The 24,484-nt window shown below is 44.1% G+C and overlaps 1 protein-coding gene across 1 annotated transcript in view; it reads left to right on the plus strand.

The window, feature by feature from the left end:
• The first annotated feature begins 19,818 nt into the window (after nucleotides 1-19,818).
• The window catches only part of LOC115146713 (teneurin-3), a 339,724-nt gene continuing 335,058 nt past the window's right edge, over nucleotides 19,819-24,484 (plus strand). Inside the window, exon 1 of the mRNA XM_065003929.1 lies at nucleotides 19,819-20,171. Within this exon, the coding sequence (XP_064860001.1) occupies nucleotides 19,907-20,171 (265 nt within the window). The 5' untranslated portion in view covers nucleotides 19,819-19,906. The remainder of the gene's footprint in view (nucleotides 20,172-24,484) is intronic.

Raw genomic sequence — 24,484 nt, forward strand, 5'->3', positions numbered from 1 at the left:
TTCCTGACGGGCCGCCCCAGGTGGTGAGGGTAGGCAACAACATCTCCTCCCCGCTGATCCTCAACACGGGGCCCCACAAGGGTGCGTTCTGAGCCCTCTCCTGTACTCCCTGTTCACCCACGACTGCGTGGCCATGCACGCCCAACTCAATCATCAAGTTTGCGGACGACACAACAGTGGTAGGCTTGATTACCAACAACGACGAGACGGCCTACAGGGAGGAGGTGAGGGCCCTCGGAGTGTGGTGTCAGGAAAATAACCTCACACTCAACGTCAACAAAACTAAGGAGATGATTGTGGACTTCAGGAAACAGCAGAGGGAACACCCCTATCCACATCGATGGATCAGTAGTGGAGAGGGTAGCAAGTTTTAAGTTCCTCGGCATACACATCACAGACAAACTGAATTGGTCCACTCACACTGACAGCGTCGTGAAGAAGGCGCAGCAGCGCCTCTTCAACCTCAGGAGGCTGAAGAAATTCGGCTTGTCACCAAAAGCACTCACAAACTTCTACAGATGCACAATCGAGAGCATCCTGGCGGGCTGTATCACCGCCTGGTACGGCAACTGCTCCGCCCTCAACCGTAAGGCTCTCCAGAGGGTAGTGAGGTCTGTACAACGCATCACCGGGGGCAAACTACCTGCCCTCCAGGACACCTACACCACCCGATGTTACAGGAAGGCCATAAAGATCATCAAGGACATCAACCACCCGAACCACTGCCTGTTCACCCCGCTATCATCCAGAAGGCGAGGTCAGTACAGGTGCATCAAAGCTGGGACCGAGAGACTGAAAAACAGCTTCTATCTCAAGGCCATCAGACTGTTAAACAGCCACCACTAACATTGAGTGGCTGCTGCCAACACACTGTCATTGACACTGACCCAACTCCAGCCACTTTAATAATGGGAAATGATGTAAATATATCACTAGCCACTTTAAACAATGCTACCTTATATAATGTTACTTACCCTACATTATTCATCTCATATGCATATGTATATACTGTACTCTAGATCATCGACTGCATTCTTATGTCACTAGCCACTTTAACTATGCCACTTTGTTTACTTTGTCTACATACTCATCTCATATGTATATACTGTACTCGATACCATCTACTGTATGCTGCTCTGTACCATCACTCATTCATATATCCTTATGTACATATTCCTTATCCCCTTACACTGTGTATAAGACAGTAGTTTTGGAATTGTTAGTTAGATTACTTGTTGGTTATCACTGCATTGTCGGAACTAGAAGCACAAGCATTTCGCTACACTCGCATTAACATCTGCTAACCATGTGTATGTGACAAATACAATTTGATTTGATTTGATTTGACATGACAATAATGCCAAGTTATTGAATCAAAAGGCGTGTTCTTGTCACTCAGAATAGCAACAATGACAGAGATGGTAATAACTGTTTAAAAAGGTGCATTCTTTCTTTAATGTTTCATATCGATGTTTAATGTAAATAATAACAATACAAATACAAATGATGATACATTATTTGAATAAATACGTATATATATATTACAGTTAATAAATACATGCATTACATTCGATAAATCCATATATGTAAAATAATGAAATAGTAAATAATAAGCAATTTTCTGTATTCTACAATGAGCTGTTTTCTCTCCTCTGAAGTCAGAAATAGACTAGTAGGTAGGTGTCTAAATGAGAATAGCTAAATGAGAATAGCTACTTTGACTTCAGAGTGCTCAGGTCATCCCAATCCCGCTGTCTTTGTTCAATCTCAGTCAGTATTCACCTGCTGCTCTCATACACTTCAGCCCAGAGGGGATTCCTGGAATTCATTTGAATCAGTTCTATAATTGGGTATTTTTAGTTATACACATTTAATCAACTGCTGCCCCCAAATGCACATTTTCCCTTCAACGCTTTGATGGAAATTCTCAATGAAGCTTCAAAGTTTCGTTACACTGGTATTATGACGGGGATTGTCACGCTTCTTGGAGGGGGAAAAAAATCCTGTATCATTTTTCCACCATTGATGTAACTGCAAACATATGCATGAAGTAATTCAACTTGATAAGTAGTAAATATTTGAGACAATTGTTTGATATTTTAAATGCGGCTGAGACATTTGCATGATATTTTTTAAGATGTCAGATTACAGTAAATGTTTTCCTTAGACACAACTAAAGCTGCTGTGTGAAGATGCCCTGAAATGGACACAGTTTTTAATCTGACACGTAATTTCCAGAAATCTACACCATACATATTTCAAACAGTTTATGTACTTTATAAATCAATCTGACACCAGCATTTTCCGAACACATTTTTTTTTTTTTAAAGGGGATGTCCTGAAATGGACACCATGCTAACCTGTGTGGTGGCGGCTAAGGCAGTTAAAACCTGCTGGGTTCACGTCTAGCCATGGACGGGGAGTTCCCAGTCAACCAGTCAAGCAGCGCGTCAACCCATGCGTTTAACACCCCCAGCCAACACCGTGCCTTTCCATTCAATAGGATCTTCCTTCAAGCAGAGAGAGAGAGAGCGGTGCAGCCTCCCAAACAAAGGCAATGGAGAATGAATGGTGCCGTCTGCCTCTGTTGGTTCACCTGTTACTATGTAAATAATAGACCTCTCTATCTCAGACCGTGTTGCTCTATCTGCTGTAGATGGAGCTGTCTTTTTCAACGATCTGATTTGTCCAGGAAACTCCAATTGCCCGTATTTCCACACACGGTATAGTTTATGATAATTGTTTTAACATAGTTCTTATAGATGAAACAGAATCACTGAGTTTCAAACGTATTCATTATTTAGGCACAGATGTACACAGCAATTATTGGGGAGTTCTATCTCAACCTAAAAAATATATACACTACCGTTCAAAAGTTTGGGGTCCCTTAGAAATGTCCTTGTTTTTGAAATAAACGTTTTTTGTCCCTTAAAATAACATCAAATGACTATTGTAAAAATAAAAAAAATCTGCTGTTTCCAGCCAGAATAGTCATTTACAACATTAACAATGTCTACACTGTATTTCTGATTCAAAAACAATGTTATTTTAATGGACAATTTTTTTTTTCTTTAACAAAACAAGGATATTTCTAAACCTTTGAACGGTAGTGTATATAACCCTAAACCTTTGAACGGTAGTGTATATAACCCTAAACCTTTGAACGGTAGTGTATATAACCCTAAACCTTTGAACAGTAGTGTATATAACCCTAAACCTTTGAACGGTAGTGTATATAACCCTAAACCTTTGAACGGTAGTGTATATAACCCTAAACCTTTGAACGGTAGTGTATATAACCCTAAACCTTTGAACGATAGTGTATATAACCCTAAACCTTTGAACGGTAGTGTATATAACCCTAAACCTTTGAACGGTAGTGTATATAACCCTACACCTTTGAACGGTAGTGTATATAACCCTAAACTTTTGAATGGTAGTGTATATAACCCTAAACTTTTGAACAGTAGTGTATATAACCCTAAACCTTTGAACAGTAGTGTATATAACCCTAAACTTTTGAACAGTAGTGTATATAACCCTAAACCTTTGAACGGTAGTGTATATAACCCTAAACCTTTGAACGGTAGTGTATATAACCCTAAACTTTTGAACAGTAGTGTATATAACCCCAAGTTTATTATTAATTCGTTTCAATTTCATAGCTATTTGATACCATAATTATTTCCTAGTAAAGTATATGTCAAATGTCAAAATAGATGCCGCCACGAGTGTCAGTGTGGCGGTAGGATCGGGCATAGCAGCAACATTGTTCAGAGTAGAAAAATCTGATCGAACGTTCACAGGAAAATAAACAGACTCTTGTCTATGAAAATAGCAGGGTGTCAGAACCTGAGTTATTCATGTGATTTATTACCCTGACGTTCCTGATCGTATTCTAATGACTGGTGTCTTTACATGACAGAGAAAGACACATAGAAGAGACAGTTGTTTGTCCACCCAGTCATTTAGAGCATTAAATGATAATAGCACATCAGCAGCTTGAGACCCGGCCCGCACTGACATTCAGGCTCTTCGCAATAAGTAAAGGCTTTCTACACACAAATTGGCCCTCGGTCCGTCTGGGTGTCCACAGACCGGCTTTGCTGTTATTTTAATATAGCCACGGGCTCTGATTGACTCTGGTTGGGGTGTGTGTGTGTGTGTGTGTGTGTGTTTGCGTGTGTGTGTGTGCGTGCGTGCGTGCGCGTGTGCGTGTCGGAGAAATCCCCCAATTAACTGAAACATTGTCAAGTACCACTTGCTCGATAAAGATGTCAACCGTAGCTGTTCATTTCATTCTTACGTACAGATTCCTTACTTTACTATAGAAACTGTGCCCTTCTCTCCACCCATGAGGACTGTTGTCTCAAATCGAAACCACAGCTGATGGCCAACACCTGGAGGGGGATGGAAGGGTTAACTCATGTTTGAGTCCAGACTGGCTCTGTGTGTTTGACATATGGAGGTGTTTCTAGTCTGCCTGTGAAAGCAAAGCAGCACGTCTAGTGTTGGAGTCAGCCTAGTTGTCCCAGTCTGCGTCCTGAATGGCACCCTATTCCCTGCATACTACACTACTTTTGACCAGAGCGCTATGGTCCCTGATCGAAAGCAGTGCACTAAATAGGGAATAGGGTGCCATTTGGGACGGAGGCCAAGTGAACCTATAACCGCCCTTCTTGTCATGTAGGTCAGGCTTTAGGGGGATTGTATTTTACCACCACTCTGAAATCAGAGCCCTCTTTTGTCAGAGCAGAGCAAGAAGTAAATGGCTTTAGAATAGATTTTATCAACAGCCATCAGTGAGCGGGGTGGAAGACGTCTCAGTCACCGGATTAGGTGACACTCTCCAAATAGCCAGCTCAATTAACCAATCAGGTGCTTAGGTCTAAACAGGCCCCTCGAGCCCCGAGGGGAAATCCCGCCCTCGTGTTGGGGGGCCTGGACTCACCTTTCTGACCTCATCTGTCAGTCATAGAGAGGGGGGACTGGACTCACCTTTCTGACCTCATCTGTCAGTCATAGAGAGGGGGGACTGGACTCACCTTTCTGACCTCATCTGTCAGTCATAGAGAGGGGGGACTGGACTCACCTTTCTGACCTCATCTGTCAGTCATAGAGAGGGGGGACTGGACTCACCTTTCTGACCTCATCTGTCAGTCATAAAGAGGGGGGACTGGACAGCAGGGCTAGAATCTCTCAGAGGTAAAAGTAGTGGCTGTAATGGCACACCTCACAGACACTCTGATTAACCAGGCTGTATACATACACACACACACACACACACACTCCCCACATCCTGCTCCTGCAACACTCAGGAGGGTTAGCTCCCATGACTCTCTGATATCAATCTGCACACCGACTGATACTGTAGGAATGTTGGCGTCACTGACATTAGGTCAAAGATACTGTGTCAACACAACGACACTCTTCTGGGATTACCTCAACACGAGACGTTCTGCCCCAGAAAATCTTCTCCTAAACTTAATTTAAAAAATAATTGTAATGGATAAACAGAGAGAAATGGATGAAATTACAGTGTCCTTATAACGTGAATAAAAAAGAAGAGAAACATCATACAATGAAATACAATAAATAACTATTTTCTCTAAATGTGCCTTTGCAACCTTGTCCACTGTGTAACTCCATTCAACAGTCGGGTACGGATCTGTCGACGAGAGGTTACGGTGGAAGTTATTCCAAAAATATTATTTTAATAAGGAGAAATGAGAGAGAGAACCAGCAACTTATGCATCCGCTGCCGAGAGAGAGAGGGGATGCTTGGCGAACCAGTATCAAGAAGTCTTATCTCATCATAAACCACTAATCTGAACAATACAGTACTGCTAAGGGAAATTGAGTCGATTCTGCATAGAAACTGAGTTTTTTTCCGGCCGCCTATGTCCAAACAGTATAAATAAATAAATATATATAGTAAAAATATATATTTTCAGTTTAAACTTAAATGACTAAAACCAGAACTAATATATATATAGGAAGATAATGGACGTGCATATTTTAAAAAATAAGATCATCTTTAAGAACTAACTATCACCAAAATAAGAGAGAATCTAAAATGATTTTGTTGTTTTTGTTGCAATGTTTGAGTCACTCAGATAGCAGCCGTGGCAAAATGTACAGAATCACAGGGAATTCCCTTCAAAACAGCAAATGTCGCTGCAGCCAACAGGAAGGCCTCTGCTCGGTCGGCGACTGCACCATTGACTAGGCCCCTCGTCACACCCACCACCTAAACCCTGTGTATGTTGTACTTCTTTATTTCTCTTTGTCCTTTTCCTTAGATAGTATTTAATGCACCGGTAACTGAAATGCCCTTTCAGAAATGATTGGAATTTGACTTTCTTTTACAAGACAAGCTGTGTGAAACATGTGCCCTGCTAAAAGTTATTTTGGGTTTATTCTGTTCCAATCTCAATTTAACCGATCCGCTTAACAAAATGTCTTCGAGACGAAAGAGGGCTTTTTGTTCATGTAACTCTATGACTCTGCCCTATTTTTCGGAGCGTATGTACTTCCTCCTCACGGCCCCGTTGCCTCCTCCTTAATACTCCAGACACAGCACCTAGACGCTGGGTGTAGTGATATATTTCACCCCATATCCTCTGTCACTGGGCTTGTTCAAACATTGTCCAAATGATTAGGTTAGTTGATGGAACTGAATACTCAGTCTTTCCTTCCCTCCCTCCCTCCCTCCCTTGCTCCCTCCCTCCCTTGCTCCCTCCATCGCTCCCTCCTCCATCGCTCCCTCCCTCCATCGCTCCCTCTCTCCTTTACTACCCGCGGACCCAGTCTGTTGGACATTCTGAGACTACATCCCAATTGGCTGCCAATTCCTGTAGGGCTCTGGTCAAAAGTAGTGCACTATGTAGGGAATAGGGTACCATTTGAGACATAACCTGAGGGTGCCCCTCTGCAGCTGGGTCCACTGAATAAGGAGTCACCTCACCCCCTCTCTCCCCACCTCAGCCCTCTCACCCTCCCCTGTACAAGTGGCCCATTGTCTCCCCCCTCCGCCTCTCTACCCCTGTCTGCCTGAATGCTGCTACCTGTTATTATGTGGGAGAACATAGAGGGGAAAAGACAGGGGACTTAATCAATGGTTGCTTTGTGACATCGTACCGGCCACCCTCCCCTCCGTTTGGTCCAAATGCATAAGGATGCGGAACGGCGAGCCAGCCGGAGGCCAATTCATCTCAGCGCTTGATAATCTAATGATTACAACGCTGGCAGCTCTGACATCACACCTGGGTGAGTTCTAGAACAGTCCAGCCCCCCCCCCCCCCCACAGACTTGGAAAGACATGACGCTTAAGGAATGTGGTTGTAGAAGTTTACGAACAGCTATGTTGGGCAGCGTTAGAATGTTATAATGCATTATTACACCGTAGTGAGCTCCAGAGACATGGGAGGATGTGCAGAGCTCTCTGGAACGACATGACATGTTTGTAGTCCATGATAAAGAGGCAGATTAAATGTTTAGGGACTACAAATAATAAAGATAAATGGATCACCTACATTTTCTGATCTTTCCTACTGGAGAGAAAGTGACAGCAGTGAGCCTACAGTTGTTTTTGTATTGTGCTGACTTCTAAAGGTCAATGATGCTTCTTTCTAGAATAAATTCCTATTTGTACTGTATCTGAACTGTAATATTTGATTATCCCTCCCCTCTGGTATTTACTTCAGCCAGTAGTTCACTTGTTATGTCATTCTTTGGGCTTGCCCCGCTTCGTGTTTGTGTGAGATTCCTATTTCTCTCCATCTCTCTCTCTCTCTCCCTTCCTTCTGTTCTGTTCCTATCTGACAAAGCTGCAACGTTGTGTTCTGTTCTTTAATCCCTCTCTTCTCTCTGGGGTGAATTGGTAGGGGCGGACTTGTAATTGTGTCCTCATTGGATTGTAGGGATAAGGGGAGGGCAGGTAGGAGGCGGGTTAGCGTTATACTACTGGAGAGCAGAAGATGGAGAGAATCAAATAGTGGGGGAGAGGAAGAGGAGATTGAGAGATGAGCAGAGAGAGAGTCTGATTGAGAGAAAGGATTACTCGCCTACAACACCGTTTATGAGTTAGCAGGATATGAATGGACCTGACTAAGGACAAAAGAGATGAGTGCTGATCTGAGATCAGTTCAGTAGGATTCAGTCCCTGTGTGTCCCCTGTGTGAGAGAGGCCGTTCATCGGTCTCCACTTTCTCCATCTTCCTCGCTCTCTTTTTTCTCGCCGTCTCTCTTCGTGCCGGCCTGCTGTGGTGAAAACACTATCCAGATGATCTCTCTCTGTCCACCTCTTTCTCTGTCTCTCCGTCGCTCTGTCTGAGGGGTGAAGGCATAATGAGTGTGCTTGGTTTACCAGATAGTCTGACGTGTCAGAGAAGACGGGGAGAAAACCAGAGTCCGTGCCAGAGCATAATGACAGGGAGACATAAATCCTACAGGGCCCTCTGAGAACGGGCTAGCGGGTCTTTACCTCCTTACTGGCCTGGTGAAAGAGAGATGGACAGAGAGAGATGGAGAGAGATTCAGAGAGCGGAAATAATGATTGTTTAGATGTGATGAGCTGAGGAGTGCCTGCGCGTGTTTAAGAGGAGGAGGGCGTAATGAGAAGAGCGAAAGAGAGACAGAGGGCCTTCTCACACCTCTCCCTCCCTCCCCTCTCTCTCTCTCTCTCTCTCTCTCTCTCTCTCTCTGTCTCTCTCTGTCTCTCTCTCTCTCTCTCTGTCTCTCTCTCTCTCTATAAAATGATCTGTGTGGAGATGTTTGAGGAGATATGGTGTGTTGGGGGGCTCTGTCTGTCTCTATATTTTTATTTTTTTATTTTAGAGTGGGGGTGAGTTTTAAATGAATTGAGAATGTTTCTCTCTCTCTGTCTCTCTCTCTCTCTCTCTCTCTCTCTCTCTCTCTCTCTCTGCTGTCTCTCTCTGTCTCCGTCTCTCTCTCTCTGTCTCTGTCTCTCTGTCTCTGTCTCTCTCTCTCTCTCTCTCTCTCTCTCTCTCTCTCTCTCTCTCTCTCTCTCTCTCTCTCTCTCTCTCTCTCTCTCTCTCTCTCAGACACCAGGTTATGTAGTACAGAGGGGTTCCAGGCGGTGGTTTATGAGGACTATGGAGGTAGGAAGTGTCAGGGTAACTTAGTAGGACTGGTTAAAGTGTACTTCAATGAGTTGAAGAGGTCATGTTGTTCTGACACTTTGTTTAGAACCATTGGAGGGAGAACCGGTCTTCTGTGCTTCTATGTGGGAGTTTAGTTGATATGTTCTTTTTGTAGAGGAATGTAGTTTTTGTTGTGTGTCCTTACAAGTGGTTGAGTTTGTTTGGATGCCTCTGTGTGTGTGTCTGTTTAGAGTTGGTGTTTGTCAGAATGTTCCTATGTGGGTGTTTACTTTAGGGGTGTGTGTGTGTGTTTTCGTGACTTTGTTTTATTTTAATTAAATTTTAATTTCACCTTTATTTAACCAGGTAGACTAGTTGAGAACAAGTTCTCATTTACAACTGCGACCTGGGTGTGTGTCCACATTCATTAACTGGGACGGCAGGGTGTGTACATGTGTTGGTAAGTAGGGGGAATGAGTGGTCGGTCAGGCCCTGTGAGGGCTGTGATTGGGTTAGGAGGAAGTGCTGTGTGTTTGGCTTCGGAGAGGGGTGATGGATCAGAGCTGGAGTAGAAGGAGAATTAGGACTGGCCTGAATTAGACTACCCCACCCTTCCCCTCTATCGGACTGACTGGTTCCTTTTGGGTCACACACACACACACACACACACACACACACACACACACACACACACACACACACACACACAGGCGCATGCACACACACACACACTCACACTGTCATGTACACACACACTCAACCCATCCTTCAACCCCCTCTCTCCTCTTCCCCCACGCCATCTGGAAACAACTGGACTATTCCCAGCCCTCACCCAGACCGGGAGACCCGGCACGCATTAGGAGAGACAGGGGCCAATTTATTAGCCCCTCTGCCCCACTCTGGCTCAGGTTTCTAGCCCAGACACACTGCTCTGTTCCCGAGAGCACTGAGCACAGGACGCCCTCGCAGGGAAACCCAGAGGCTTGTGGGGAAGAGGGGACATGAGGGGGAAAGGAGAGTAGGGGAGCGTGGTGGGGGTCTTTAGCCCTGGGATAGTGACACAGAGCAGGGTCACACATATGTAGAACAGGCCCTGGCTCTCAAACACAAGACACCACTCCCCCAGTCTGATGACTTGTGTGTGTGTGTGTGTGTGTGTGTGTGTGTGTGTAGAGGGGGAGAGGCTAACACGGAACCCAAACCAGCTGCGTGCGCAATCGTGCATAAATGTATTTTGTCCCCCCACACCAAACTTGATCACGACACTCAGGTTAAAATATGAAAACAAACTCGGAACCTATTTAGCTAGCTTGCTGTTGCTAGCGAATTTGTCCTGGGATATAAACATTGAGTTGTTATTTTACTTTAAATGCACAAGGTCCTCTACTCCGACAATTGATCCACACATAAAACGGTCAACCGAATCGTTTCTAGTCATCTCTCCTCCTTCCAGGCCTTTTCTTCTCTTGACTTTATATTGCAATTGGCAACTTTCATAAATTAGGTGCATTACCGCCACTGACCTCATTCAGTCACCCACGTGGGTATAACCAATAAGGAGATGGCACGTTGGTACCTGCTTCTATAATCCAATGAGGAGATGGGAGAGGCAGGACTTGCAGCGTGATCTGCGTCAGAAATAGGAATGACTTCTATTTTAGCCCTTGGCAACTCAGACGCTCGCTGGTGCGTGCGAGAACTGTGGGTGCAATAATTGAATAATATAGATTTCTACATTTATTTTGCAACGCTCGCTCACGTGACGCGAGCGGTGTAGTCAGCCTGTAAGTAAACATTTCCAGTAGAAAGTACTTTGACATGATTTACAGCGAGCTATGATCTTCTTTGTGTTGGCAGACCAGTGGTGGTTAACAGTCCTGCCTCATAGCTTCATAGCCAACATCTCCTCTCTCTCTCTCTCTCTCTCTCTCTCTCTCTCTCTCTCTCTCTCTGTCTCTCTGTCTCTCTCTCTCTGCCTTTCTCATTATCTCCCCCCTTTTTTTCTATCACTCCCTCCCTCATTCCTGTGTTACATATCTGGCTCAGGAAGAGACAGATCTCCATGACAGAGAGAGAGAGAGAGAGAGAGATATGAGATAGAGGTATATCTTACCTCAATTATCACATCCTTTCATCCTTCCATCCAGACTGAATTGCCGTCACCGTGTCCAGAGTGACACTCGGGTCATTACTAGCTTCTCATGTCACTGTCCAGATACCTTCTGATACGGGTCCTTCAGATGTCTGACAACTGTAAACCAAAGGATGCTTGAAGCAAATAAATATATTATTTATATATATTCATATATATTTATGATCATCCAGTCATTTATTTTACTGCACAGTGAAATGTTTCTCTTTCATTACATCTATTCTGGAGAGTCTCTGTTTTTGATCATGAGAGATCTCCCCTCTGTCTCGCTCTCTTTCTCATATCTCTCTCTCTCTCTCTCTCATTTTCTCCTCTCTCTCCTCTCCGTCTGTCTCCTCTCTCTCTCCCACTCTCTATCTCTCTCTTTCTCATCTCTCTCTCTCTCTTTTTTTCTCCTCGGTCCCCTCTCTCTCTGTCTCTGTCTCCTCTCTCTCTCCCACTCTCTCTCTCTCTTTCTCCTCTCCTCTCTTTCTCCTCCCTCTCTCTTTCTCCTCTCCTCTCTCTCCTCTCTTTCTCCTCCCTCTCTCTCTCTCCTCTCTTTCTCCTCCCCCCTCTCTCTCGTTATCCTCTATCTGCCATTCTCCACTCTGTGTTCTGAGCGGTACCTCTCTCTCAGCCTGACTTGATAACCTATACGGTGCCTTTTTATTTCTCTCTTGTTTTTCATATGTGGCGACTTCCTTCCATTGAACGTTTTCTGTTCCAGCTGATTCTGTCCCCCCGTCTGGCTACAGAACACTGCTGTGACTGTAACTCAGCCCAGGAGTTCCAATTTCACACCATGTTCCACAGTGTACTAAAAAAACAACATCTGCAATGCTACGTTTCTTCCGTAAAGACCCCCAAACCATAAGTCTCACTGCTTAGACTCTCTCACCGGCTGGCTGCTAACGTCATCCACTACCACTCTGACTTCAGTTAAAACTGTTCCCTTTTTCTCAATCCCTCTCTCAACGCTGCCTCCTGCTCTCATTCTATCTTTCACTATTTCTTCTCTCTCTCTCCCCCTCTACCTTTGTCTGTCTCTCTCTTTCTCGCTCTCCCCCTCTCTCTCTCTCTTCCTCTCCCCCTCTCTCTCTCTCTTCCTCTCTTCCCTCTCTCCATCTCTCTCTTTCTCCCCCTCTCTCTCTCTCTCTCGTTCTCCGTGCTGCCTCCTGTTCCTGCTCTCTTTCTCCGTTCTCTTCCCTTCTGTTCCCTTGTTCGGTGGCCTCTTGTTATGTGAAGCTGCCACACAGAAGCTGAGAGAGAGAAGAGAGAAAGCAGACTAGAGCCGAGGCTGTCTGGCTGAGATAGTACTGTCACTGCAGCATCTGTGTTCGTGTCTGTGAGGAATACCATGGAAAGTAGTAATGATGTAATGCTAGTAAAAAGCATCAGCCGCATCACCATCATAAACATCAACATCATCACTCTGCTCATCCTCAGCGTAGCAATCTGAGACAAGTTATAGTAGTGGGTGTGTTCAGCAGTTTGCCCAATGCTTTTGTGTGCGCGCACATGATAGTTTGTGTATTAAACAGAGAGGACACCAAGGGAGAAGGTCAGGGTAGCTATACTACCTTACTGCCATTAACAGGGATGAGAGGAGACAGAGGACATTCTTTCTCTATTTACTTCTGCCACCTTATACATCCTCTGATTATCTTACAGGAAAGAGAGAGGGAGGAGTGGGGAGGGAGGGAGAGAGGGGGAGGGAGGGAGAGAGAGGGGGGAGAGAGGGAGAGGAGAGAGAGGAGAGGGAGAGAGAGAGAGAGAGAGAGAGAGAGAGAGAGAGAGAGGGGAAGAGGGAGGGGGAGAGAGGGAGGGAGAGAGAGAGGGAGAGGGAGGAGAGAGGGGGAGGGAGAGAGGGAGGAGTGGGGAGGGAGAGAGGGAGGAGTGGGGAGGGAGGAGTGGGGAGGGAGAGAGGGAGGAGTGGGGAGGGAGGGGGAGGAGTGGGGATGGAGGGAGGGAGGAGTGCGGAGAGGGAGGAGTGGGGAGGGAGGGAGGGAGAGGGGGAGGAGTGGGGATGGAGGGAGGGAGGAGAGGGAGAGAGGGAGGAGTGGGGAGGGAGAGAGAGAGTGGGGTGGGGGGAGAGAGAGAGAGAGGGAGGAGTGGGGAGGGAGGGAGAGAGCGAGAGAGAGGGGAGGAGTGGGGAGGGAGGGAGAGAGCGAGAGAGAGGGAGGAGTGGGGGAGGGAGGGAGGGAGAGAGGGAGGGAGGGAGTGGGGAGGGAGAGGGATGGAGAGAGAGACAGAGAGGCACTCTCTCCTGTCTCATTCTCTCTTTTTGCTCTCTCTCCCTTTTTCTCTCTCTCTCTCTCCTTATCCACCACTCCCTCGGTCCACATCTTGATGACTCCCATAACCGCCCTGTTTTATGATAACATTTGTGGGATAAACAAAGTTGTTACAACCTCCTCTGTCTCCTTCCTCTTTAATCTGCTTTCTTTTGAGTTCCAGCAACGATTGTTAGGTTGTTATACAATGTTTCCCGTGTGTGTGTGTGTGTGTGTGTGTGTGTGTGTGTAGTATGTCTACTTTAAGCCAGGCAGCCAGGGTTTCAGGCAGGGTTTCAGTACTGAGCCCGACAGGGAGGGTTTCAGTACTGAGCCAGGCAGGGAGGGTTTCAGAACTGAGCCAGACAGGGAGGGTTTCAGTACTGAGCCAGGCAGGGAGGGTTTCAGTTCTGAGCCAGACAGGGAGGGTTTCAGTTCTGAGCCAGACAGGGAGGGTTTCAGTTCTGAGCCAGACAGGGAGGGTTTCAGTTCTGAGCCAGACAGGGAGGGTTTCAGTTCTGAACCAGACAGGGAGGGTTTCAGTACTGAGCAAGGCAGCATAGTGAGGAGAACCAGATCCAGATAGAGCTGAACCAAAGCTGAACAACCCATTAAAATAGATGCAGATCAGCCACCCCGACCGGCTCTGTCTGCTTCACATTATGGCAAAGATGCCTGCGCCAGTATTCTTAAAATGTCTCAGTGTAGTAGTGCTGATCTAGAATCAGTGGTGTCTTTTAGAACATAATGATTGCGATTACAAGAATAGGGAGGACCTGATCCTAGACCAGCACTCCTACTCCCTATATGAATACAGCCCTGTTAAGAAATTGCAGCCGCCCCATGTCTGCTTCACATTACGGGAAGGATGCCTTGTGCCTTGGCTCTGTATCATTCCACTGAGCGATCCCGTGTTTATTTAAGAGAAGAAAGAGCCACATTAAAAACAGTGGGATAGTGGAATAGCAGCGCCTGATGCTTCCAAGCTGTTGCACGGGAGAAGTGTGTAAGGAGTGTTTTTTTTAAGGAGTGAATGGTGGCAGTGGTAGTAAATGATGGAGGAATTCCTATTGTCTTAGTATATAAAATACATGTCCCTGGCCTTTATATCTCTCTCTCTCTCTCTCTCTCTCTGTCTCTCTCTCTCTCTCTCTGGCTCTCTCTCTCTCTCTCTCTCGGTGTCTCTGTCTGTCTCTGTCGCTCTCTCTCTCTCTGGCTCTCTCTCTCTCTGTGTCTCTCTCTGTCTCTGTCGCTCTCTCTCTCTCCCCCTCTGGCTCTCTCTGTCTGTCTCTGGCTCTCTCTCTCTTCCCTTGTTTCTGTCCCTCTTGCTTCACTGCTTGCACTCCCTACCCCAACCTCCTTCCCTCTCTCATGCTGCGAGTCATTGATCTACGTGTTCTTACTGAATAACATGTGACATACATGAGCAGAGTTTGTTGCTCAGACCTCTGTGGTACCGGATGGCCTTTCCTAGAAAGAGGGGACAAACACTGCCTGAGGTGGCTGGCGGAACCCAGCACCCCTGTGGGAGCTGACGGAGGCGGTGGTTTGTAGACAGGAGGGCAGCAGGGTTGTGTGTGTCCTGTGGAGCAGGGGGCAGAGTGTCCCTGAGGTGAAGCAGCAGGCTTTCTCAGTGCCTCTCTGAGGTCACCCCGTAAACAGCCCTGGGGAGAGCACACACAGTCATCTAGACACACACACACAACCTGCCAATAACCCCTGGGTGTGTGTGTGTGCGTGCGTGCGTTAGAGCCTCGGGTAAAACGAGTAATCCTCTCTGTCAACTCAGACGTCATCTCAGTTCACCACATGACTTCACACTCACGCATAATGCACACACACACACATTGACTCACAAACACACTCTGACAGTCAGCATCACAGTTCATTGCTGATGAGGTGTTTGACTGGCTCGAGAGACTATGACCGAGTTAGTGTGTGGGTGTGTGTGTGTGTGTGTGTGTGTTCACAGGTATCACGATTGCATCTTTTTATCATAGTGAAGATTGAAAGAACATGGAGAAGGGAACTAATAAAACAGGAATGAGCTTACATCAGCAGCAGCTGGTGTGTGTGTGTGTGTGACTGTGTGTGTGTGTGTGTGACTGTGTGTGTGTTGGCGTAGGTAATGTACTTACATGCAAAACAGTTCTGTCTGTCACAGGAGTGGATTTTCCTGCTCTGCTGTTCCACTGTAAAACCACAGTAACTCTACAGCTCTCTCTCTCTCTCCTGTTTAAAAGCCCTTCACTTCAGTTGGCCCACGGGTTTAGCAAGTGTATGTTTACTTAGTATTTTCTAATGACAGTTGAGTGACTTGGATTTAATTAGATTTGTTGCAGCGTTCATTGGCGTCAGTTAAGAACACACACAAATACAATGAAAGGTTTTAGTCATTGTTCATTTGGGTATTTTTTTTAGTTTGGGTGTTTTCCATCAGGTAGGACAACAGACCGCATCTCTCCTTCCTTTATTGTCTGTGATCAAAATCCGACTGTGAGTTTCCATAAAAAGAGACGAAGGATAAAAAGACAAATCAAAGGATGACATTTATATGAACCAGCAGCATTTCATTTTAAGAACAAACTATTTCAACTCTGTCGCTAAGCACACAGTATGTCAATGCATATTTCTGTTTATTTGTACTTTTATTTAACTAGGCAAGTCAGTTAAGAACAAATTCTCATTTACAATGACGGCCTACACCGGCCAAACCCGGACGTCACTGGGCCAATTGTGCACCGCTCTATGGGACTCCCAATCATGGCCGGTTGTGCTACAGCCTGGATTCGAACCAGGGTGGCTGTAGTGACGCTTCTAGCACTGAGATGCGGTGCCTTAGACCGCTCGGGAGCCCGGATATGTCAATGCATAGCTATCAATTATTGAAACATTTTCCTGCGAAATGTTGTTGAAGTATAACTGTGTAAACCACAGCACTCTCTCCTGTCTGTGTTTCTGACTGAAGTGTTGTTGAAGTATAACTGTGTAAACCACAGCACTCTCTCCTGTCTGTGTTTCTGACTGAAGTGTTGTTGAAGTATAACTGTGTAAACCACAGCACTCTCTCCTGTCTGTGTTTCTGACTGAAGTGTTGTTGAAGTATAACTGTGTAAACCACAGCACTCTCTCCTGTCTGTGTTTCTGACTGAAGTGTTGTTGAAGTATAACTGTGTAAACCACAGCACTCTCTCCTGTCTGTGTTTCTGACTGAAGTGTTGTTGAAGTATAACTGTGTAAACCACAGCACTCTCTCCTGTCTGTGTTTCTGACTGAAGTGTTGTTGAAGTATAACTGTGTAAACCACAGCACTCTCTCCTGTCTGTGTTTCTGACTGAAGCACAAATGAGATCATCTAATGTTATTATGTGAACACATTACCATAATAGTGTTGCAGCCACAGTGTTCTTTTCCCGTTTAAAACTCTGGCTCCAGTCATTGAACCAAAGCACTTTTTAATTAGGAATTTAATGACCAATAATGCACTTGATCAGCCAGACCTAATTTCATTTAGACTGATTTTCATTTAGACAAATCAGATAAACGTTGTCACTCTCTTTGTGTCACCGGAGGGGGCGGCGGGGGGGGGGATTGGTCACATTCACCCATTTTGGTTTTGAATTAATAATTGTTTTCAGTGATTAAATCCGTTTTAGTGTAATGTTTTGACAATTTAAATACGTATAATGTTCAGAGGAGACGTTAATAATGTTTTCTCTGTATAAAATCCAGCACATTAGCATTAAGTCAAACTGAAAATTATTGTAAACATTGAAGAAAATTATATTATCCTTTGTTTGATAAACTTTTTCTAATGACTGTGTGCCAAAATTATATATATATATATATAATTTTTTAAATATATATATATACAATTTTGTCTGTCTATATATATTTTTGTCTGTCTCTATATATATTACCGTTATGTGTGAATTTCAATTATTTATGTATATTTCTATTATTTAGCTCAGGGACTCGATCTAGCAAGCTTTCGGTTACTGGCCCAACACTCTAACCACTAGGCTACCTGCCGTCTTACTGACTGATCACCACACTGCTGCTGATCTGATTCACACACTAAGTCTCATTCCCCCATAAGCACTTCTCACAGCTCAGTCACCTCTCCTCCTCTCCCTCCCTCCCTCCGTTACTCATTCACTCACTCAGTTGTCACTCTGCCCTCCTATCTGCCTCAGTACATTTTTACATAACTATAAACCAGCAGAGTGAGGAGCTGTCTTTCTCTCAGTCGCTCCCTCTCTTTCTCTCGCTCTTCCTCTCCTCATACTGAATCAGTATTAATATTCATGAATGATGGGGCGTTGTTGGGGCTGCTGATGCTCATGTGCCACCTCTGTAGACTTATTTGTCTATTTAAGATGACCACGAAAAACGTAGGAATCAATCAATCCGCATCATTAATCCAATGGAAAGATGTAATGATTTATTATAGAAATATTGAAATAGCATGGGCAACTGAGAGAAACAAATTGATACAATTTAACCCCAACAATAAGGCATGCACTAGGGATGGGGGTGTGAGCATTTAGGTCTGGGCAGATGAGAATTTAGTCGTCATTGTGTATCTTTGTATTTGGTGTGTGGAATACGCTGTCTATCCACTGCCATGCTTAGGAAGACCTGATAACACACCCTTGTGTGGGGAAAACATGCAAATGATGCTGTCAACCGTTTCAACCAGGAGCGGCAGCCTGGAATACGGCAGCCTGGCAAACCTTAACCCTTTAAATAACGCCTGTTCTCTCTTTATTCCTCCTGATAGTGAGGAGAGAGAGAAGGCAGAGAAAGACTGATGCCCTCCTCTTCTGAACAGAAGTCCTATCTAATCCGTTTTATGTTTTGCCCTGATTCCCTTTTCCCCAAATTCTGTTTTCTCCATTTTGTTTTTCCAGGTTTCTGTTTTCTCCTGTTTAATTTTTTAAATTTTTACTCTGAAAATCACACTTTTTAAAATTAGAAAAACAACTAAATTGGATGTTGTAAGTCCACAACAATGCTTAAACCAGATCAGGATACCACTCTTTAAATTTATATTTTTGGTGTAAAAACCTAGACAAACTGTCACATACACAGACATGGGGAATTCTCCCTGCCCCTTCAGAAAGTCACAGGAAATACAAATCACTGATGCATCCTGTTCATGTCTTATGATAAACTTGGGAAAATGAATAAATGTTCAGTTCATTTAGTTGATTCCCTACTAAGTTGAATACATTTTTGGAATATTGATGAAATCCGTTTTAATGTCTGGATTCCATGATTCCTACCTTCCAAGCCTCCCAACTGCCTCCCTGGCTTTGCTATCATCTGGGACGAGTTTAGAAAACTGACGCAGGAAAACCTTATCAAGAAATATTTTGATAACTTCAAAAAAACGACGAATGAAGTCTGAAACAAATAAATGTTTGAGAAAGAACTACCAAGCACAATCTCTGGGAGACCTCCAGAAAAGGGCCAGCCAGGATTCCCAAATTAAAAAATTAGAAGCAGAGAAAGTTTTTTTTGGGCTAATAAACATACCCCCGGGTGGACTCCATGCAATGCTTATTACTCTGACACACACACAGGCACACACACACACACACACACACACACACACACACACACACACATACAAACACACGTTTATTGCTCCTCTGTCTTCCATTAGAAGTATGTCGTTTTATTTTTTGTTCTCAGGATGTTGTCTGTAGATTTGATTAATTCTCGATGGCAGCAGGGCTTAATGAAAGACTGAAAATGTTTTCCCCTTCTTCTTCCTTCCTCCTTGATACACACACAACTATACATGTACACGCACACACACGTTATTCTTTGCTTTCAGTCAGGTCTTTTTATCTAATGGATGTGTCGTACTTATCAGCAACTCTAGACACATACCAGATCAGGGGGACGGGCGTAATCAATTAAGTCCCCCCCTCCTCTCCCGCCTTACCTCTGTCTTTTTTCTCCCTCTCCCTTTCCCTCTCCCACTCCCACTCCCCTCTCACCCCTGCCCTCCCGACTTCAGTTCCCAAAGGCTGTTTCCTGCCTGCCTCTCCTCACTCCGATGCACTCAGGCCCTGCCAAGACACACACTCACACACACACACCACCGCTGAACACTCCAGAAGGTGGGGAGGATTTAAGGATCCCGGGAAGATTAAGTACACAGCTTAGCTCTATCTGACCGCTGTGTCTCACGCTTTTCCTTTGATTTTCTTCCCCTCCCTCTCTCTCTCTCTTTCCCTGTCCTCCCTCTCTCCAGGTAGCCGAGCCTAAGCGGAGCGGGTTGGGCGGACCCTCCCTCCTCCACCCCCATCCTCCTACTCCTCCAGCGTCCCGGTCGGTGCCGTGTTTGTGTCTATCCGCCAGGGTCGGCGAAGCATGCTGGCAGTATGGACGTGAAGGAACGCAGGCCCTACTGCTCGCTGACCAAGAGCAGGCGCGACAAGGAGCGGCGCTACACGGGCTCGTCCGGCGACAGCGAGGAGTGCGGCAGCGGCGGCGGCGGTGGCCCGGGACCGAGGGTACCCACCCAGAAGTCGTACAGCTCCAGCGAGACACTCAAGGCCTTCGACCACCAGGACTCTTCCAGACTATTGTACAGCAGCAGAGTGAAGGAGATGGTGCACCGTGAACAGGACGAATACACCCGACAAGGTACTAGTTAGCCTAGTTAGATATCCGCTGCTGTTGTGCCTTTGAGCAAGGCATCTAGCATGCTCTAAGTGCGCTGCCCTGCGGCTGACCATGTAGGCAGTGCTTGAGGTGGGCCTGGTACTTACCGGTACAGAGTATCATCCGGCACCTCCATTTTTTTCTACTGCTTGAGTACCGGAACCTCTTATACCACCTTGACTATTGGCTCGAAAATATGATCACCAGAACTGGACATGTAAATATGATCACCAGGACTGGACATATAAATATGATCACCAGGACTGGAAAATGTAAATATGATCACCAAGACTGTAAAATATAAATATGATCACCAGGTCTGTAAAATGTAAATATGATCACCAGGACTGGAAAATGTAAATATGATCACCAGGACTGGAAAATGTAAATATGATCACCAGGACTGGAAAATGTAAATATGATCACCAGGACTATAAAATGTAAATATGATCACCAGGACTGGAAAATGTCAATATGATCACCAGGACTGGAAAATGTAAATATGATCACCAGGACTGGAAAATGTCAATATGATCACCAGGACTGGAAAATTCAATTGAGCACCAGTGCCTTTGCCATTCCATTTCAAGCTGTCTGTAGGTTTTACTCTGTAGTTACGGTCAGCTGTACCTGCATGAACTCTTCCTTAGGTTGGCCCCTAAGAGGTGAAGTCTCTGTTTACATACAATTACCTCAGGTGGGCCCCCTCCATGTTGACTTGTGCCACCGAGCTGGGCCACAGCTCAAATGTTTACCTTAGATAAGGGATAAGGGCCGACTACTTCAGATTTAAAGTGCGTTCAAGGACGCGACCCTGCCCTATGAGGAATCCGTTTCTGTGGATAAGGGACGAGGTGTAATTACATTTACAGTGCACTTATGTCATGAAGAAAACATGTTGTAGCTACGGTTTCAATCCAAAAAGAAGAACTCTCATTACCTCTCTGGTTGGTATCTCACTAGGTGCTGGTCCTCTGTAGCTCAGCTGGTAGAGCGTAGCGTTTACAACACCAGGATAGTGGGTTCCATTGCCGAGACCACCCATGTGTAAAAATGTATGTGTGCACGCATAACTATAAGTGGCTTGGGATAAAAGGGGTCTGCTAAATGGTATATAATAGCTGCATGGTTAGTGTTGATCATGAACACTGGGGCTCGTCTAGCTGATAAGGAGCTCCAGGGGTAATGTGTTGACAGGTAGATGGGGGTATTGGGGTAAGGAAAGGGGTAACAGTCTGGGTAGGTTGGGGCTATGTATGGCATCCTCCCCATATTAACAGACACGAGACAGATGGGGGCGGCAGGTAGCCCTGAAGTTAGCGCGTTGGGCCAGTAACCGAAGGGTGCTGACAAGGTAAAAAAATAGAAAATTGTCAGTGTGACCTTGAGCAAGTCTAATTGCTCCAGGGGCGCTGTACAATGGCAACTCACTTGTGTGTAACAGAACAAATATAAACACCCCCCCAAGTTATTATCAAGACACCCTCTCTGCCTCTCGCTGGCAGAGCTAGTCCCCTAAGTGGGCCACTCGGTCACTGGACTTTTTGGGCCACAGCGTTCGCTGGACAGACTTAAGCACTACACACACGCCTCTTGGCTAAGCACCTCTTTCTGTCTCCTTGCCCAGTAACTCACTTAGTACCTGCCCTCATAGGAGCTAATGGTGACATTATGCTATGCTAATATAGCTAGTACCATTTGTTTATACTGTATGTTAATGTGGTGACACCATAGAAATAGAAGAGGTAGAACGGGTTTGGAACCTATTTGCCCTGAATGGGGATGCCCATTCTATTCATTCAAATTCTATGGGTTTGACATTGACCTTAAATGGTTTGGTCACTTCAGAAATAATAGCGGGACAGTATTCATTTGTGAAAGTTGATGGATTAAAACTGGAATAATTAGACTTGTTGACCATCAGAGCTAAAATAAAAAACAGGGATTTTTGTAATTATTAGATTTTATAACGCACAGCGAGCGCATAGATCTGAAACTGTTTTGAACTCTTGACATGAACTGGTTTGTGGAAAGATGGAGGCAAAGCGTTTTACCAGGTCCAGCCATATTTTCCAGAAACATAACAAAAGTACTTTGAAGTTCATTACTAGTTCATTGATTGTTCCTCCACTCCAATTAACAATTCATAAATAGTGGAGAGAGAAAAAAAACGCCATTACTTTAATTATCTTATCATGTACATTTTCATTGCCACACTAATTGGTGCTCATTTAAAATTAATATAATTTTAATTGAACTGCAGTGACTATCTTAGTTATGTCTGTAATTAACAAGCCTTTGTAGTCACTCTTATTCCTAGATCAAAGATTGCTCCAGACAGTATTTTATCCACAGATTTCACAGTCAATATTTTATCCTTCTTATAATGTAAATGATCTCGGAGGGAATTTGGAATATTTTTCATATTTTTCTGATCAACTAATGATTTGACCGTGCTGTGAAACTTCTGGATTCTACTACCACGTGGGGCATGGCATGCAATCAGAACCAATTCACAATGAGGATGACTTATATGTAGCTTGAGAACAACATTTCATATTTGAATCTAAATGTAGTTAAATAATACTCTACCCTAAATGAGATAAAGCATGTATTTATCTGAATCTTCGACCATTAAATATTTCAATATTTTAAAAGGAAAGAAGCCATATATGTAGTTGTCACTGATATGGTAATTTGACCCCAGGCCTGTGGAATATAAAGCAGTTGCCTCTCATTGAGATACTTGTATTACGTTTATATTACAGTCATTTTCACAACTGCAAAGGTCGTGAGGCGTGAAACACTTTCCATTATCCCAAAAAAGAGTGAATATTAGCTAGTCTTGTATTAAGTTATTCACCACAAATCAGCTAAGCTGGAAGAACACGTTATCAGAGTCAATGTATACTAATCTAAGGATTCAAAGGTAATATAATAACTTATTACTGAAGCAAAAATTATCACTAAATACGGTCACTAAATGAGATACGATAATCACTGAATAACGGCAGGAATAATATGTTTTACAAACATTTCACAGCATTTATAAGTAAAAAAAATCAATATATATGTTTATACATGTTCAGGCATGTTCTTAGCCAGCCCGTTCCTATCACCACGGCAGCTAAACCCACTGAATGGAATGCAGTCTAAATCCAAATGGAAGTGTGACATAAATGTCTTTAAGCGAGAGAAAAGTGTTTAGCTTTGCAGGAAATGAATAGCGTTAGTTAAAAAAGGAACTAAATGAGTTATGTATCACAGACTCTATTTTTAATTGGATCATGTTTTAAAATTCCCCAACATAAAATGCAAGCCACTTCAATTGTAATAGAATTGTTAATAGCCTTAAGAGGAATTATACAGTGTATTATTGGCTGTAGTCATAGAGATCCTATACAATTATATAGTATTCTAATTCCATGCCTGTAGTTGTGTTGGCATATGAGGACCCAGATAATTAAATAGTTCATTTTGATCCATGGTTACTGTGTCTTGTACAATTTGTTACAAATTTAGGAAATGTTTGTACATTATTTTCTCCCAGATATTTCTAAGAAGTACTTTGTTCGATGGCATATTCAGAATTTTTATATTAATTTTGAGAAAAAAATGTATATATGTAAAACTATACATACTAAAATTATAATATTTATACATATTATTATTAATAATACAAATATGATTTTTATTATTATTTTGTATTATTATTAGTAGTAATATTATGTTGTAAGTTTTCATTAATTATTAGTTAAACTAAATTAAATGTGTAGTCAGTGTATGTCAGAAATAAAAGCCTTAATGTGGAACACTTCCTTAACTCCACCCTGATGACTTCATATGATTGTTGACGGCTGTTGTTGCCGTTTGTCTTGTTGAGGTGGCGGCGTCGCCTTTGAAGTAGTGATTTTACGCTTTCAAGGCCTTGAGATATTTATGAAATCACCAACCAGATTGGAAGTGCCTTAACTACCAATGTGTCTGCCAGGACAACATAGCAGAGCAGCCACCATCTTCTCTCCCATCTGCACCACATTACCCCTCCCCGAGAACACACATGCACGTGCTCATACACACACCATATTCCGTCTGCCTGCAAGAGGAAAACACTTTTACTAAGTCTCTGTACTCTACACTTGGGATTTTTATCTGTTAATATATTGAACAATATTTTGGCAAATATTCTCAAATTAATTTGGGGAGTTTCAATGAATGGTTTCCATAGAGATTGCAGTTATTTGATCATTTCGGTGGCTCCAAATCTACTGTACGTTATACTGCTTAGTTAGGCT

The sequence above is a fragment of the Oncorhynchus nerka genome, linkage group LG18 (genome assembly GCF_034236695.1).
Source record: "Oncorhynchus nerka isolate Pitt River linkage group LG18, Oner_Uvic_2.0, whole genome shotgun sequence".
NCBI lineage: Eukaryota > Metazoa > Chordata > Actinopteri > Salmoniformes > Salmonidae > Oncorhynchus > Oncorhynchus nerka.